Below are 17,068 nucleotides of genomic sequence, written 5' to 3' on the forward strand. Positions count from 1 at the left end.
TCTCCCAATTGCCTTGTAGACGTTTTCCCATCCTCGGCTTTTTCGCTTCATCATCCACGCCGAAAGTCTGCACAGGCAGCCCTCGACTTATGACTGTCCGGCGTTTCCATTCCACAAGCAACATCATCATCCTCTGCCACAACCCCTTGAGGGGTGGAGTCTTAGGCAACTGAAGGGAACTGAATGTTTATTGGCCGGATGCCCTTCCCTGTTGCCAATGCGGAGTTTTGTTCAGCAGATTATTCTCATTGTGCTTGAAGAGAGAAATAATCTGCATCTACCTAGGATCGAACTCACGGCCTCCTGATTTTGAGGCGAGAGCTCCACCTCTAGGCCACCACACCACTCATTTCCATTCCAAAATGGACCCCCAAATTTCTGATGCTAAGTGAAACAGTTAAATGACTTTCTCCCCGTTTTACCACCTTTCCTGCCACAGTTGTTAAGTGAACTGCTGCAGTTGTTAAGTGAATAACATGGTTGTTAAATAAATAAAGTGAATAACATGGTTGTTAAGTGAACTGCTGCAGTTGTTAAGTGAATAACATGGTTGTTAAATAAATCCAGCTTCCCCATTGACCTCACTTGGCAGAAAGTCACAAAAGGGGATCATGTGACCATCATAAATATGAGACACTTCCCAAGGGTCTGAATTTAGATCACGTGATGCTATAGACGCAGCGATCGTCGTAAGTGTGAAAAACAGTCGTAAGTCACTTTTTCAGTGCGGCTGTAACTTCAAATGGTCACCAAATAATCTGTTGCAATTGAGGACAGCCTGTACATCTTTCCCTTCTCTTGTCTATTTTTTTGTCATCCATAGACACTTCCACTTCATCATTCCAAGTATGCTTTTTAATTAAATTTGATGGCCATTAAATTCAAACTTCATTTTAAAATCACAGCCATTGTTACTTGTAATTCAATGCTGACTGGGGAATTCTGGGAGTTGAAGTCCACCGATCTTAAAGTTATCAAAGTTAAGAAACATGGGTCTAAGTCCTTAAACTATCATCGTTCACCCCAAATAATCCAACATCCAGGATGAAACAGGCCATTCTTTCTTCAGGACACCTGCCGGGAGTTCCTCCTGGAAGGAACTACAAACAGTCCTCGTTTAGTGACCGTGCAGAGATACAACAGCACTGGGAAAAATGACATATGACCATTTTCCATACTTAGAACCATTGCAGTATCCCCATGGTCATGTGATCAAATTCAGGCGCTTGGCCACCGACTCATATTTATGACGGTCGTAGTCTCCCAGGATAATGTGATCCCCTTTTGCGACCTACTGACCAGCAGAGTCAACGGGGAAACCGGATTCATTTAATGACCGTGTCATTAACAACTGCACGAATTCACTTAACAACCGTGCTACTAACTTCATACCTGCAGGGATTCACTTAACAACGCTGGCAAGAACGGATGTAAAATGGGGCAAAACAACAACAGTCTCACCTAGCCACAGAAATTTATGGTCGTTAAGTCGAGGACTGTCTCTACTACAATGAGTAAAAAGGGGGAAGCTCTGGTGTTTTGACCCAGATGCTCTATTTGGGATTTGCAAACCAGCGATGACCCCCCCCCCAAACCTCACCACCCCATGGATGAAGGAGTGGGTGGCCCCCCTCACCTGATGATCTGCAACAAGGAGTTGTAACGCTGGATCTCTTGCAACAGGACCACGTTGAGAGGGGAGGGATCAGTGGAAAGCACCTTGCAGGTGCCCTCATAGTCGATCTCCTCGGGAATCTTGCTCCGCACGTCGGAGGAGAGCTCCAGAACCTGCGTGGGTGAAAGGGACGCATAAGAGAGCAAGGTGAAGAGAGACCGGTCAAGTCCCTCGTTTTCCACCAGGGGGAGCTGAAGAGCAGCTAAGAGGATTAGGGGGCTGGAGGCTAAAACAGAGGAAGAATGGAGACACGAGAGCCGTTTTCCAGTATTTGTGGGGCTGCCCCAAAGAAGGGGGGGGCGTCAACCGGTTCTCCAAAGCCCCCGAAGGCAGGACAAGAAGCAACGGATGGAAACTAACCAAGCAGAGAAGCAACCTGGAATCCAGGAAGCATTTCCCAATTAACCCGTGGAACTGCTTGCCACTAGAAGGTGTAGGTGGCTCCAACACTGGAGGGTTTTGAAGAAAAGATTGGACAGCCGTTGGTTTGAAACGGTGCATAGGGTCCCCTGCTTGAGCAGGGGGTTAGACTAGAAGACCTCCAAGGTCCCTTCCAATGCTGTTATTCAATTAATTTATCCGCGGGACTGCCTGCCGCCAGAAATACCATCAAGGGAGGTTTTTAAGAAGGAACCGAACAACCATTACGGATGGGAGAGGCAAAACTATGGCACACTGAGCCCTCTCTCTGGGCACGTGCCTAGACCAGGACCAAATTCCCTGAACAAACGTCTCATTTAGCAACCCAAATTGTGGGCTCCACCACGGTCGTAAGTTGAGGACTACCTGTGGAGGAATCCGATCGAAAGAAATATGTGTCAGGGGAGTAATGAGGAATGTGATACAGTTAGGATTCAGGGAATTATTAAGGAAGTTATCATAAGTGTATAAAATTTGTATTTGTGTATCGGTCTTGGCTCCTTTAGCGGACGGGACCCCTTCGCTGAAATACTCGGATAAAACTTCCTGGAACCGGCACCCGCGCCAGGCTAAACCCGCTTGGACGTCTCTGTCCACGACACGAGCAGCTCGAACCGGGCCAGACCCGGTTTTGCAAAGAGGCCGTTACCTTGTCCTCGCGGCTCTGCCCGGCTACCCCGGTGGGGGTGGTTTGGGGCTGGAGGGAGAGCAGCGTTTCGAAGAGCGTCCGGGCCTCGGTGATCTGCGAGGCCACGTCGGCGTTGGGGTGCTGGCCGAAGGCCTCCGGGGGGTCCATGCCCGGCAGGAGGCTGATGTACTCCTTGTAGGAGGAGAGGTTCCCGTCCTTGGGGATGTAGTAAGTGTCCAGCACCGTTAGCCTGCAGAGAGAAGCGCTTAGGAGAAGCGGGCGACGCTCGGATCCCATGCAAAGGACAGGTTGCTACGCACTGAGCTTTGCTCAAGCTTTTATTGCAAAAAATTATTATTATTATTATTATTGTTGTTGTTGTTGTTGTTGTTGTTGATGATGATGATGATGATAATGATAATGGCTTTCTTCATTGAAAGAAAATAGAAAAGTGTGGATGAACCAGTAGGGATAGGGATAGAATAGAAATGGAATGGAACGGAACAGAATATGGAATATGGAATGTGGAATAGAATAGGAATAGGAATAGAATAGAATGGAATATGGTATAGAATAGAATATAGAATAGTAGAATAGAATAGAATATAGAACAGAATATGGAATATGGAATAGAAAAGAATATAGAAGAGTAGAATAGAATAGAATAGAATAAAATAGAATATAGAATAGAATATAGAATAGAATAGAATAGAATAGAACAGAATGTAGAATAGAATATAGAATATAGAATGTAGAATTAGAATAGAATCTAGAATGTAGAATAAAATATAGAATAGAATCTAGAATAGAACAAAATGTAGAATAGAATCTAGAATAAAATAGAATAGAATATAGAATATAGAATAAAATGTAGAATGTAGGAATAGAATAGAACAGATTGTAGAATAGAATCTAGAATAAAATAGAATAGAATATAGAATAGAATAGAATAGAATATAGAATAGAACAGAATGTAGAATGTAAAATAGAATATAGAGAATAGAATAGAATAGAATGTAGAATAGAATATGGAATATAGAACAGAATGTAGAATGGAATATAGAATAGAATAGAATAATGAACAGAATACAATACAATACAGTTTAGAATAGAGCAGCTGAGGCAGGAAACCCAAGGGCAAAGTAGCTTGTCAAGGGTCTCCTAACTCAACCTTAGACACCCCCCCCCCCCAGGGCTTCCCGTCAGCGCCAACCGAGCTCCCGGTTGGGCTTCTCTCCCAGGGAAACCTCCTTCCTGCTTTCCTCCCCTCCCGCAACCCCGCCAGCCCTTGCAGCCTTTCACACGCACCCACAACCCTCCCCACCCCAGGACCTACTTGAAGAAGGGGGCGGCCACGGTTTGATCGCAGAAGTAGTCGTTGATGTAGGTGGTCAGGAGACGCCGGTCCCAGTCGTCCGTCACGTGGCCCCCGTAGTTGACCCCTGCGATCAGGTACTTCAGAGCGTCCCACGGGGTGTCCTCGTACTCGTCCAGGTAGAGGCTCAGGAGGTTCTCGGATACCTGGCAGACAGGTGAGTGTGGATGGGGAGGGGAGCCCCAGCGTGATCTCCAACCCAAGCCAAAAACAACACTGAATGGTGTTTTGCAATCGTGGCCACTTTTAAGACTTGTGGACTTCAACTTCCAGAATTCCCCAGCCAGCCACATAGGGTAATTTTCTTAATAGACGGTGGGTATGCAGTAAATGTAATATATCTTCACTTCAGCAAAGTGAGAAAAAAATGAGAGCTGGCTGGGGAATTCTGGGAGTTGAAGTCCACAAGTCTTAAAATCAGGGGTCTCCAACCTTGGCCACTTTAAGACATGTGGACTTCAACTCCCAGAATTCCCCAGCCAGCCACATAGGGTAACTTTCTTAATAGACGGTGGGTATGCAGTAAACGTAATATATCTTCACTTCAGCAGTGAGAAAAAAAGAGAGCTGGCTGGGGAATTCTGGGAGTTGAAGTCCACAAGTCTTAAATCAGGAGTGTCCGACCTTGGCAACTTTAAGACTTGTGGACTTCAACTCCCAGAATTCCCCAGCCAGCAAAGATTTCCCAGAATTCAGTATGGATAGGGCAAAGAACAAAAGTGGCTAGACCTTTTTATCGTCTATTTTTGATAGGGTCACTTTCTTAATAGACTTCTTAGGGTCAGGCCATCAAGCCACCAAGAGAAACCAGATTTGGATTAAGATTAAGATTAGGGTTAGAATTAAGATTAGGGTTAGTGTTAGGGTCAGATCACCAAAACAGACCAGGTTAGGATTAGGATTTAAATTAGCATTAGTGCTAGGGATTTAGGATTATGGTCAGGCCATCATGCCACCAAGGCAGAGTCCACGGAGCTTTCGATGTCTCTGTCCCACCTGCCCCCCATCGCCTCCCTCTAAGGCGACCCCCCACCTCAAAATCGGAGTCGTTGAAGCCGTAGATGATGTTCCAGCCGAGTTGCAGGAACTTCTTGCGCTCCAGCAGGACGCTGTGGAAGAAGCAGAGGGCAAAGAGCAGCTTCTTGTACTTGCTGGGCTTGGTGCAACGGTTGAACTGGGGGTCCGTGATCAGCTGGTACAAGCGCTTCATGTTCGCCTTCAAGCCCTGCGGGAGACAAGCCAGGAAAGACGGTTTGGGGAGGCTGGGAAGATCCAGGATGAAACATTCTAGATTCTTGAAGGGCCCATCGTCTGGATGGAGAAAAAGCTGACCGAGGCTTCCCGAGAGCCTGAAGCAAACTCCGGGTCCCGACAAAAACCCCTTTTATCATCTTCAAAGCGCTTCATGGCTCGGGACCTAGTTATTTGCGAGATCGCATTCTACCCCATACATCCCTACGACCAATCCGCTCACACAGGGAGGGTCTCCTCCGGGTACCCTCCGCTAGACAATGTGGGCGGGCGGTGCCCAGGAGTAGGGCCTTCTCTGTGATGGGCCCAACCCTCTGGAACGAACTCCCCCCTGACATTAGAACTACTGTTGATCTCCGCTCCTTCCGTAAGAAACTCAAGACCCACCCAGCCTAATCGTAATCATAAGTACAATCTATTACTGACCTTCCTGGATGGCTTTTTAATATTGTAAATTTGGGGGTTTTAATTTGGTTTTAGACCGTTTTAAACTAGAAATGACTTCGGGCATTATACAGACCGTATGTTTATGTTGGTTGTCTAACGTTTTGTTGTTCCTGCTTTGTTGTTTTATATGTACTGTCTGTACACCGCCCCGAGTCCCTGCGGGGAGAGGGGGGCGGTATATAAATTTAATAGAACTCAAACTCAAACTCAAAACTTTATGTGAATTCTGCTCCAGCAAAGTCTCTCAAAGGAGGATTTACGGTCACGGACCTTATCTGACTTGGAGGGCTGCCAGGCCAGGGGTGGGTTCCTGCCGGTTCTAACCGGTTCGCTAGAAGAGGTTCAAACAAATCTGGCGTGCCGTTTAGAACCGGTTCCAGCGGTGAACGCCCCCTCGCTCGCTCACCCCGGGACCCGGCCATCTGGTCACCGCTCGTCCGCTCGCTCGCTCCCTGCCTCTAAGAGCCCTAGAGAGAGCCCTTGGCTCTCTATTGCTGCCTGCCGAGGGGGCAAGTAAGCTCTTTGCTGGCGCAGCGGCTTTGGGGGCTAATGGGCCTTGGGTTTCCATCCCGACAGCCCCCGGCGCTTCTGGACGTCTATTGCAGTCGTGAGCCCTCGTCTGAGCTTTCCTCAGCCTCCAGGACTGGCCCATGTTCCTCCCCAACCTCCTCACTGTCTGAATCTGCTGAGGTTGTGTGTTTATGGAGAAGAGAAATCTCCAAACTTGGCAACTTGGAGACTTGTAGACTTACAATACAATACAATATAATAGTAGAGTTGAAAGGGACCTTGGAGGTCTTCTAGTCCAACCCCCTGCCTAGGCAGGAAACCCTATACCGTTCCAGACAAATGGCTATCCAACATCTTCTTAAAGACTTCCAGTGTTGGGGCATTCACAACTTCTGGAGGCAACTTCTGTTCCACTGATTCATTGTTCTAACTGTCAGGAAGTTTCTCCTCAGTTCTAAGTTGCTTCTCTCCTTGATTAGTTTCCACCCATTGCTTCTTGTTCTACCCTCAGGTGCTTTGGAGAATAGCTTGACTCCCTCTTCTTTGGGGCAACCCCTGAGATATTGGAAGACTGCTATCATGTCTCCCCTAGTCCTTCTTTCTCTTAAGGTAGACATACCCAGTTCCTGCAACCGTTCTTCATATGTTTTAGCCTCCAGTCCCCTAATCCTCTTTGTTGCTCTTCAACTCCCAGAATCCCCCAGCCAGCCAGCGTTTGCCAGAAGTCAGCACGGATAGGAGAATGAGAAAGGTGGCTAGATTATTTCCTTCCTTTTTGTGTGTGGATAGGGTAACTTTCTTAACAGACGGAGGGAATGTGGCAAACGTAATATACCTTGACTTCAGCAAAGTGGGGCAAAAGAGCCAGCCGGCTGGGGAATTCTGGGTGTTGAAGTCCACAAGCCTTCAAAGTTGCCACGGTTAGATACTCCTGGTTGTCTCCTCCTCTTCTGCTCCATAGGAAACGGATCTTGCTTGAAATTAACTCTCAAGGATTGGAAACTGACTGCTTAGACCAGGCGTGTCAAACTCAATTTCATTGAAGGCCAACTGGGTGGGTATGGCCAGCTTGACCTCATTCCCCAAACCCCTGGCGTGTTTCCTCTTCGCATTGGGCAGACCGGGCCGAAGCCGCAGACAGCCCTGCGGGCCGGATCCGACCACATCGCGGGCCTTGTGTTTGACACCCCTGGCTTAGACCGAGAGAAGACGAAAATGACTTGGCAGAGGCATGGCAACAAGGTCAGCCAATGAATAGACGTGGCAATTGGGACAGCCAAAGAGGGCTGTTTCAGAGTATTTGCTGGGTGAGCAACAAGAAGACAACAAGGAGCCTGGGCATGGCTTAGCTCTGCGGCTCCGAGTCTGTGCTGAGTTCTAAACTAGTCTGCTGCTCTGAACTGAAACTCTTCTCTGCCTGCATTTTGCTTGTATTTGCTACCACGTTGGAAAACCCCCTTTTGTGTATTGTATATTTACTTCATGTGTAAAGAGAAGCGAAGGAATCCTGCTGAATCAGTTACCTGTGTGTGCGCTTTCTGAGTGACAGTTACTTGCAGGGCACATGTGGGGCCAGCTTGGGAAAGACGCGGCCCCCTCCCAGGGGCTCTCCGTTCTTACCGTGGGGGGTTCCGTTGTCATTTTGATGCCCGCCTGCAGGATAGAGATGGGGAATTCGGGGTGGGGGCTGGAGCTGAGCCACAGGCGGAAGGAAGGGTGCGGCTCTTCGACCTGCAGCTGTTCCACCAGTTTGTCCAGCTGTGGCATCCAGGACAGAGACAGGTGACAGTTGGCCAGGAAGACCCAGTTACCTGTGGAGGTGAAGGCCCAGGAAGACTCACCAAGGCTTCCGGATTGAGGAGTGATGAAGATGAAGTTGCCCGTCCTGGTAAGGGAGAGGAAAGGGGCTTGGCACTCACCCTGGTGGACCCCGTCCTTAATCATACGCGTGGCGATGGGTGCCTGGCCCTGACCCAAGGACAGGGCGTGGAAACGTTGAGCCATGCCCGACTGCTCTGCCAGCTGAAGCAGGGAGGAGGTGGGGTCCACGCCCGAAGACAGGACGAAGATCAGCGGGGTCTTTGTGGTGGAGTCGTCCACCACCTGCAAGCAGAAAGCAGGAGAGAATAAGGTGGGAGTTAGCATCTGAGTATTTGAGGGGCCTCCCCAAAGAAGAAGAAGGGGTCAACCTGTTCTCCAAAGCACCTGAAGGCAGGACAAGAAACAATGGATGGAAACTAACCAAGGAGAGAAGCAACCTAGAATTAAGGAGAAGCTTCCTGACAGTGAGGACAGTTAACCAGGGGAACTGCTTGCCACCAGAAGGTGCTCCATCACTGGAGGTGTTTAAAAGAAGACTGGACAGCCACTTGTCTAAAATGGTATAAGATCTTCTGCTTCAGCAGGGGGCTGGACTAGATGACCTCCAAATTCTCTTCTGTTATTCGGTTCGTTTAACGAAGAGAAGGACGAAGGATGACATGATAGTAGAATTCCAGTATTTGAGGAGCTGCCCCAAAGAAGAAGGGGGTCCACCTATTCTCCAAAGCCCCCGAAGGCAGGACAAGAAGCAACGGATGGAAACTAATCTAAGAGGGAAGCAACCTGGAATTAAGGAGGAATTTTCTGACAATGAGACCAGCAATCCACCCATGGTTTAGAAGCTGCCTTCAGAAGTTGTGGGAGCTTCATCCCTGGAAGCTTTCAAGAAGAGACCGGGCTATCATCTGTCAGAAATGGCGTAAGGTCTCCTGTTTGGGCAGGGGGTTGGACTAGATGACCTACAAGGTCCCTTCCAACTCTGTTATTCTATATTCAATGGAACGAGTTGCCTTCAGAAGTTGTGGGAGCTTCATCCCTGGAAGCTTTCAAGAAGAGACTAGGCTGCCATCTGTCAAAAATGAGGTCGAGTCTACTTGGGCGTTGGACTAGATGACCTCCAAGGTCCCTTCCAACTCTGTTAATCTGTAAGTTGCAAATGCGCCAACATTGGAAGGCCACAAGATGGTATGAGGTCCCCTGCTTAAGCAGGGGGTTGGACTAGAAGACCTCTGAGGTCCTTCTAGCTCTATTTTGCTATTGTATTGTATTGTATTGTGTATTGATTGATCTCTTGAAATCTCTTTTTGAGTGGGGGAAAAACAATCCTTATTTTTTACATATAAGGATGAACATTTTTCTACTTCTTTTAGATCAGGGGTGTCCAAACTTGGGAACTTTAAGACTTGTGGTCTTCAACTCCCAGAATTCCCCAGCCAGCATAGCTGGCTGGGGAATTCTGAGAATTGAAGTCCACAAGTCTTAAAGTTCCCAAGTTTGGACACCCCTGCACTATGTCAACAGCAGAATTGGGGCAGATTCCTGTACTCTAGGCAGAGAACAACCAAGTACAAGCAGTCCTCGACTTACGACCACAAATCGAGACCCAACATTCCCATGTTGCTAAGTGGGACCATTCTCGAGCGAGCTTTGCCCTGTATTCCGATCTTCCCTTGCCACAGGCATTAAGTGAATCACTGCAGCTGTTCATTGACACAACACCGTTGCGTTCAACAAATCCGTCTTCCCCGTTGCTCGCCCAAAGGTCGCAAAAAAAACAAAGAGGAAATCGCGTGACACCCCCCCCCCCGGGACGTTGCGAGCGTCGTAAATACGAGTCGGTTGCTAACGGTCGGAATTTTGAACAGGTGGGAGGCGGAAACGGTCATGAAGTGTGAAAAATGGACGCAAAGTCCCCTTTTTCGGCACCGTTTGTAACTTCGAAGGAAAAATGGTAAGCCGAGAACTACCCGTAGCAAAATTGGGACTGTGCCACATGGGGGAAAATATTAAGGGGGGGGGAGATCATCTCCCCAACCAAAATCAGAAGGGAGTTGGGGAAGTTGCCCTGCGTCTCCCCCCCCCTAGCCGGCGAGGGACTAGGGGTGAAATGAATTTACTGGTAGTAAAAATTTCCTTCAAAAAGTAAAAAAAAAATCCGATGATCATAGGGCACAGCTGATCATCGGTTTTCTTAAAAAAAACTTTTTAAAGCATTTTTTAACTACCAATTCTCCCAAACTGGTGTTAAAAAATGCTAAAAAAAGTTTCAAAATCAGCTGTGCCGCGCAATCATCAGGACTTTTAAAAAACTTTTTTAAAGCATTTTTTAACCCGTAGTTTAAAAGTGCTTTAAAAAGTTTCAAAAAAGGGTTCCCACCATCAGCTACGACAAGCAGCTGTGCGGTGCAATCTTCAGAACTTTTTAAAAAGTTTTTAAAGCTTTTAAAAAATATTTTTTTTAATTGGCCATGTCCACCCAGTCACATGATCCCCACCAAGCCACGCCCACCACCAAGCCACGCCCACCACCACACCACGCCCACAGAATTGGTAAGGGAAAAGTTTTGAGTTTCACCACTCGGAGGGACCCCCCCCCCCCCACTCACCGACTTCATGTTCAGCACGGGGGGCTCGATAAACTGAGAGCCCAGGTTGGAGACGATGAAGGCCGTGACGCAGAAGGCCACCCGATCCGGCCGCAGAGACCGGACGACCAGCATCCGTTGCATTTGGTTGCAGGAGTTTTCCCACTCGCCTGGAATGGGGTTGGGGTGGGGGAGAAGGGGCAGGAAGAGAGGGTTAGGGGGGGGGGGGCTGGAGAGAAGCCTGCCTGGCCTAGAGAGCCAGCTCCCACCCCCCTTCTGCTGCTCGTTAGGGGTCCTTGGTGCTCCCTGAGCTGGGTGGTTTTCTTGCAGACGTTTCATGACCCAACTAGGGAACATCATCAGTGCTAGCAGGGAGTGGGGTTTGCAGAGAGGAGGAGGAGGGAGAGGAGGAGGAGGAGAAAAGGGAGATGAAGGAAGAGGGGAGGAGGAAGAGCAAGTGGCCCTTGGTGCTCCCTGAGCTGGGTGGTTTTCTTGCAGACGTTTCATAACCCAACTAGGGAACATCATCAGTGCTAGAAGGGAGTGAGGTTTGTGGAGTGGAGGAAGGAAAAGGAGAGGAGGAGGAGGAAGAGGAGGGGGAAGAGGAGGAGGCGAGGGAGGAAGAGGAGGAGGAGGATGACAACTGTGGAGTCCTCTGAGCTTGGTGGTTTTCTTGCAGACGTTTCATGACCCAACTAGGGAACATCATCAGTGCTAGAAGGGAGTGAGGTTTGTGGAGTGGAGGAAGGAAAAGGAGAGGAGGAGGAGGAAGAGGAGGGGGAAGAGGAGGAGGCGAGGGAGGAAGAGGAGGAGGAGGATGACAACTGTGGAGTCCTCTGAGCTTGGTGGTTTTCTTGCAGACGTTTCATGACCCAACTAGAGAACATTATCAGTGCTAGAAAAGAGTAAGGTTTGTGGAGTGGAGGAGAAGAAGGGGAGGAGGGGGAGAAGGAGAAAGAGCAGAAGGAGGAAAAGGAGGGGAGGAAGACCAAGTGGTCCTTGGTGATCTCTGAGTTGGGTTATTTTCTTGTAGACATTTCAAGACCCAACTAGGGAACATCATCAGTGCTAGAAGGGAGTGGGGTTTGCAGAGACGAGGAGGAGGAGGAGGAGGAGGAGAACGACTGTGGGGTCCTCTGAGGTTGTTTGCAGGAGTTTCATTACCAAACTAGGGATTAACATTATCAGTGTTAGGAGGGAGTGGGGTTGGAGGAGTGGAAGAAAAGAAGGGAAGGAGAAGAAGAAGAAGAAAAGGGGGAAGAAGGAAGAGGAGAGGAGAGGAAAGGAGGAGGAGGACAGGAGGAAGACTGAGGGGTCCTTGGTGCTGTCTGAGCTTGGTGATTTTCTTGCAGACGTTTCATGACCCAACTAGGGACCACCATCAGTCCTAGAAGGCCGTGAGCTTTGCGTATGTAGCACGGATGACGTTCCCTAGTTGGGTCATGAAACGTCTGCAAGAAAACAATCAAACGCAGAGAGCACCAAGGACCCCACGTGAGGAGATTGCGGGGGGGGGGGGGGGGGAGGAGAAAGGGGGGGTCAGACCTGGCAGCATGGCCTTCTCCGGCTTGGAGCTGGTGTACCAAAGGTTCCAGTCCCTGGGATACTGTTCGAAGGAATTCATGATGCCGTGGAAATTGGTCAGCTTGTCCAGCTCCGTCACGTTGTCCCAGTAGATGTCGGAGAGCCAGCTGGTGCAAGGGTTGTCCATCTGCCCTTCCCGGTCCAGCACCTGCCAGGTGGAGACAGAAAGCGGGGAGGGGAGGACAGCTTTTGCAAAAGGGCCTCCCTCCCCTCTGGGCCAAGCGATTTCATTTCGAGCGCATTGTCCTGGCCTGTTTGATCGCCGCGACTGTGAATTCCTTTCCTTCGCAGTCAGCAAACAGTCTTTCCGAGGAATATTCATCCACACGGACCTTATCTCCCTTGGCAAGCTGCTAGACAGCTAGGTTCCAAACGCAGGGAAGGCAAAACGTGGCACAGACTCTTAAGACTCACGCAGGGAACTTTCCACTCTTGAATCGACCGAGTAAACCAATTGTTTCCTGCAAACCCCCCCCCCCCCCGTTCCTATGGGAGGGGCCAATCACCTCCGAGGTGGGGCTTTACTCCCAAGTCGACCCTGCTCCCTTAGCTGTTCTGGTCTCCTGGCAGCTCTGCGCGTGCGCCCACGGGGAACAGGCTCCAGCTGTTCCTCTGCCTCCCTCTCTGCCTCCGACGCAGAGCCCTTGCCCAAGTTCTCCTCGGACGACTGGACCGCGCGCCTGGCACAACATCCAGGGACTTGCAAAGGGGTAATAACAAGTCCCCGGAATGAAAACCGCAATAAAATAGGGAATGTTTTAAAAGGATTTGTGTTCAGATACTGCCGTCTCGGTCGTCTGACTACTGAAGCTTGTAGGGGAAAAAATCAGATATAGATCATTCTCGACTCGCGACCGCCGTTGAGCCCAAACAATTTCTGTTGTTAAGTGAGACAGGGTTAAGTGAGTCTTGCCCCCAATTCACAACCTTTCATGCCACAGTTGTTCAGTGATATGAAAGCTGGCTGGGTGACTTTGGGCCAATCACCAGGAGACGGTGAGTTCTAGTCCCGCCTTAGGCATGGAAGTCGGCTGGGTGACTCTGGGCCAATCACCAGGAGACTGGGAGTTCTAGTCCCGCCTTAGGCATGGAAGCCGGCTGGGTGACTCTGGGCCAATCACCAGGAGACTGGGAGTTCTAGTCCCGCCTTAGGCATGGAAGCCGGCTGGGTGACTCTGGGCCAATCACCAGGAGACTGGGAGTTCTAGTCCCGCCTTAGGCATGGAAGCCGGCTGGGTGACTCTGGGCCAATCACCAGGAGACTGGGAGTTCTAGTCCCGCCTTAGGCATGGAAGCCGGCTGGGTGACTCTGGGCCAATCACCAGGAGACTGGGAGTTCTAGTCCCGCCTTAGGCATGGAAGTCGGCTGGGTGACTCTGGGCCAATCACCAGGAGACTGGGAGTTCTAGTCCCGCCTTAGGCATGGAAGCCGGCTGGGTGACTCTGGGCCAATCACCAGGAGATTGGGAGTTCTAGTCCCGCCTTAGGCATGGAAGCCGGCTGGGTGACTCTGGGCCAATCACCAGAAAATGGGAGTTCTAGTCCCGCCTTAGGCATGAAAGCCGGCTGGGTGACTCTGGGCCAATCACCAGGAGATTGGGAGTTCTAGTCCCGCCTTAGGCATGAAAGCCAGCTGAGTGACTCTGGGCCAATCACCAGGAAATGGGAGTTCTAGTTTGGCCTTTGACTTTGGGCCAGTCCCTCTGTCTCAGCCCAACCCACCGCACAGGGTTGTCGTTGTGGGGAAAATAGGAAGGGGGGGGGAGGAGCACCAGGTAAGTTCACCTGTTTGAATCACTTACAAAACAATCAAGGCGGGATATCAATTAAATAAACCAACAAGCAACGCCAGTCTCACCCCCTCCAAAGTGTGTTACCCCCCCCTCTCCAGCACTAACCACTCCGCCCCGCAGGAAGAAGTTGTACTCGTCCATCTTGAGGGTGCCGGACATTTCCAGAATCTTGGCGCACATCTGGAAGCTAAAGAGCAGCTTGTGTCGCTCGAAGAGACCCCGGCAGGTGTACCTGTGCAAAGGAGACACATCTTGGTGAGGTGTGGGTGTGTGTGTGTGTGTCTCAGGCCTCACTCCGTCCGCAGTGGCTGGAGTCCCCCCTTAATTTCACACTGACCCTGCCCCTTGCCTCACCGGGAGGACTCCAACGCCCATCATCCTGCAAGCAAAAGAGACAGCCTCCGGGGGGGGGGGATCCCCACACAATGCTCCCACTCGCTGCAGAACTTGTGAGCTGCCAACTTGAACCTGTACAGCCAGTCCTCGATTTACGACCGGTCACTCAAAGTTACGACGGACCCTAAACGAAGACTTACAATCCGGATCATCGACAGCCGTTTGCAGCATCCTGAGGTCATTGCAATGGTTCTTTTATTGCCGAAAAGTGGCAATTATTTCTAGTTCCAGCCAAAGCACGGCCATAGCGGCCCACCGGTTCTCTTAATGATGACAGGGTTCACTTACTGACCATCGTAAAATGAAGACAGGGCATGTGAGAGCAGAAGCCAGCTGATATTCCTCTAATTACCTCTAATTTCAAGGAAAGGGAAGCAGAGAAGTGGGCTGTCCTGCTGAAACTTTTTACTGAAATATTTTCCGCTTTACGACCGTTACAACTTAACGAGCGCAATGGGCAGACTGCATTACACAGGTTGTCTTCAACTTACGACCCCAATGGAGCCCAAAATTTATGCTGCTAAGTGAGACATTTGTCAAGTGAGCTTTGCCCCATTTTACCACCTTTCTTGCCACCGTTGTTAAGTGAATCGCCGCGGTTGATAAATCTGTAACCCGGTTGTTAAGCGAATCCGGCTTCCCCGTGGACTTTGCTGGTCGGAAGGCCGCAAAAGAGGATCACGTGACTCTGGGGACACTGTGACCGTCATAAATACGAGCCAGTGGCCAAGTTTTGAATTTTGATCACGCGGCCATGGGGGATGCTGCAAAAGTTGTAACTATCAAAAATGGTCGTACGTCAGTGCCGTTGTAACTTTGAATGGTCACTAAATAAATGATTGTTAAGTTGAGGACTACCTGTAGTCATAACTCAAGGCTACTGTACTGGTTCGGACTACTGCCTGCCACTTGCAACCCTTCCCTTTTTCAGTGGGGAGCAGCGGAAGGGCGGCTGGGGACTTGCCGTTGGTTGGTAGCATTCCCCGGACCCCCAAGGGTGGCCGGAGGGGGTGTCAACTCCCAATGTTGCCATAGTGAGAGGGGGGGGGAATGCATTCCATGCATACTGTCAGCTGAACTCGGATCTCAGATTACTGCAGCAGTTTTGGGAGTTGTGCACCTCATTGGTGAATGTGATTTATGACACAGACTGAGGGGAGGGAAGGAACAGGGGTAAAGTTCAGCTACAACTCAAATGAGGCTCAGATCTGACCGCAATAAGGCCTTGCCCAAATGGTGCTCCTAATAAATGACTGGTTTTGTATTGAAACTTGGCTCGAGACTCATGAATCAATTCGGGCCTTGTTGGGAAACCTGACAGGGGCTCAGCTGACCTATAGACGGCGTAGGTGTGGTACTCGTTGAGGTGTCGGATTCGTTCGTCCAGCTTGTGGCTGCGATGACTCTTGTTAATGCTGAGGTTGAAGAGGTCGATGTAGGCGTCCAGGGAGAACTGGTACATGGGGTCGATCCGCCCCATGTCGTTGAGCACGAAGAAGAGGATGGAGGCTCTCTGGGCACAAGGCCGGTAGGCCTAGAGGGAACAGCGGAGTGGGGTCAACGAGGGAACAGCCCAGGGGTGGCATTCATTTACTTTCCCTACCGCTTCGCAAATGTGAGGGTGCGCGTCCAAGCACGTGCTCAGCCTCCCGGGCATGTGTTTTGATCATGCGCATGGCTTGAAAAGGGGCCTAACGTGGACGGCATAGAGCGAGGGCAGGTCGACGGGCCGTCCCGCAATTTCCACTATCGGTTCGGGCGAACCGGTACGAATCGGCTGAATACCACCCCTGAAACAGGCCCAGCTGTTCTTCCGGGAGAGTCCTGTGAGTCTCCTATGCCATCTCAGCCTCAGAAAGGGGAACCTATAGACGGGTGTGGGTGGGTGGTTGTGTGGGTGGGTGTGGGTGCGAGAGAGAGAGAGAGAGAAAGAGAGAAAGAAAGAGAGAGAAAGAGAGAGAGAGAGAGAGAAAGAAAGAGAGACAGAGAGAGAAAGAGAGAGAGACAGAGAGAGAAAGAAAGAGAGACAGAGAGAGAAAGAGAGTGAAAGAGAGACAGAAAGAGAGAGAAAGAGACAGACAGACAGACAGACAGAGAAATAAAGAGAAAGAAAGAGAGAAAGAGAAAGAGAGAGAGAGAGAAAGAGAGAGAGAAAGAGAAAGAGAGAAAGAGAGAGAAAGAAAGAGAGAGCGAGAAAGAAAGAAAGAAAGAGAGGGAAAGAGAGAAAGAGAGAAAGAAAGAAAGAGAGAGAGAGAGAGAGAGAGACAGAGAGACAGAGAGATGGGTTCCGGATCCGGTCCCAACTGGTGTGCTGCAACGGGGCCGGGCGTCTACCTTGGACACGCGTACTGCACTTGTATGCACACGCCACCACCCTACACTTTGCGTGAGTGCGCAATTGGCTCGTTTCCCTCAAAAAGCGGTAAGGAACATGGGGAAGTGGGTGGGCCCAGCCAGCCACCATTCCAGTACGATGGCTGCTGCTCCCAGCTTCCACCGGTACACCCATACCGGGCTGTACCGCCCGGAACCCACCGTGTGTGTGTGTTCATTTGTTTGTTTCCAGAATTCGGCATGGAGAGG

General features: G+C 50.0%; 1 protein-coding gene across 1 annotated transcript in view; it reads right to left on the reverse strand.

Moving 5' to 3' along the window:
- DNAH2 (dynein axonemal heavy chain 2) overlaps positions 1–17,068 on the reverse strand; it is a gene marked incomplete at its 5' end in the record, with an annotated part of 134,042 nt that overhangs the window by 2,590 nt on the left and 114,384 nt on the right. The window contains 10 exons of the mRNA XM_081969514.1: positions 1,637–1,788; positions 2,745–2,973; positions 4,060–4,244; positions 5,132–5,323; positions 7,927–8,117; positions 8,226–8,409; positions 10,734–10,882; positions 12,258–12,444; positions 14,195–14,321; positions 15,820–16,019. Of these exons, the coding sequence (XP_081825640.1) occupies positions 1,637–1,788; positions 2,745–2,973; positions 4,060–4,244; positions 5,132–5,323; positions 7,927–8,117; positions 8,226–8,409; positions 10,734–10,882; positions 12,258–12,444; positions 14,195–14,321; positions 15,820–16,019 (1,796 nt within the window). The remainder of the gene's footprint in view (positions 1–1,636; positions 1,789–2,744; positions 2,974–4,059; positions 4,245–5,131; positions 5,324–7,926; positions 8,118–8,225; positions 8,410–10,733; positions 10,883–12,257; positions 12,445–14,194; positions 14,322–15,819; positions 16,020–17,068) is intronic.

This window comes from Natrix helvetica (genome assembly GCF_964273705.1).
Source record: "Natrix helvetica genome assembly, chromosome: W".
Taxonomy (NCBI): Eukaryota; Metazoa; Chordata; class Lepidosauria; order Squamata; family Natricidae; genus Natrix; species Natrix helvetica.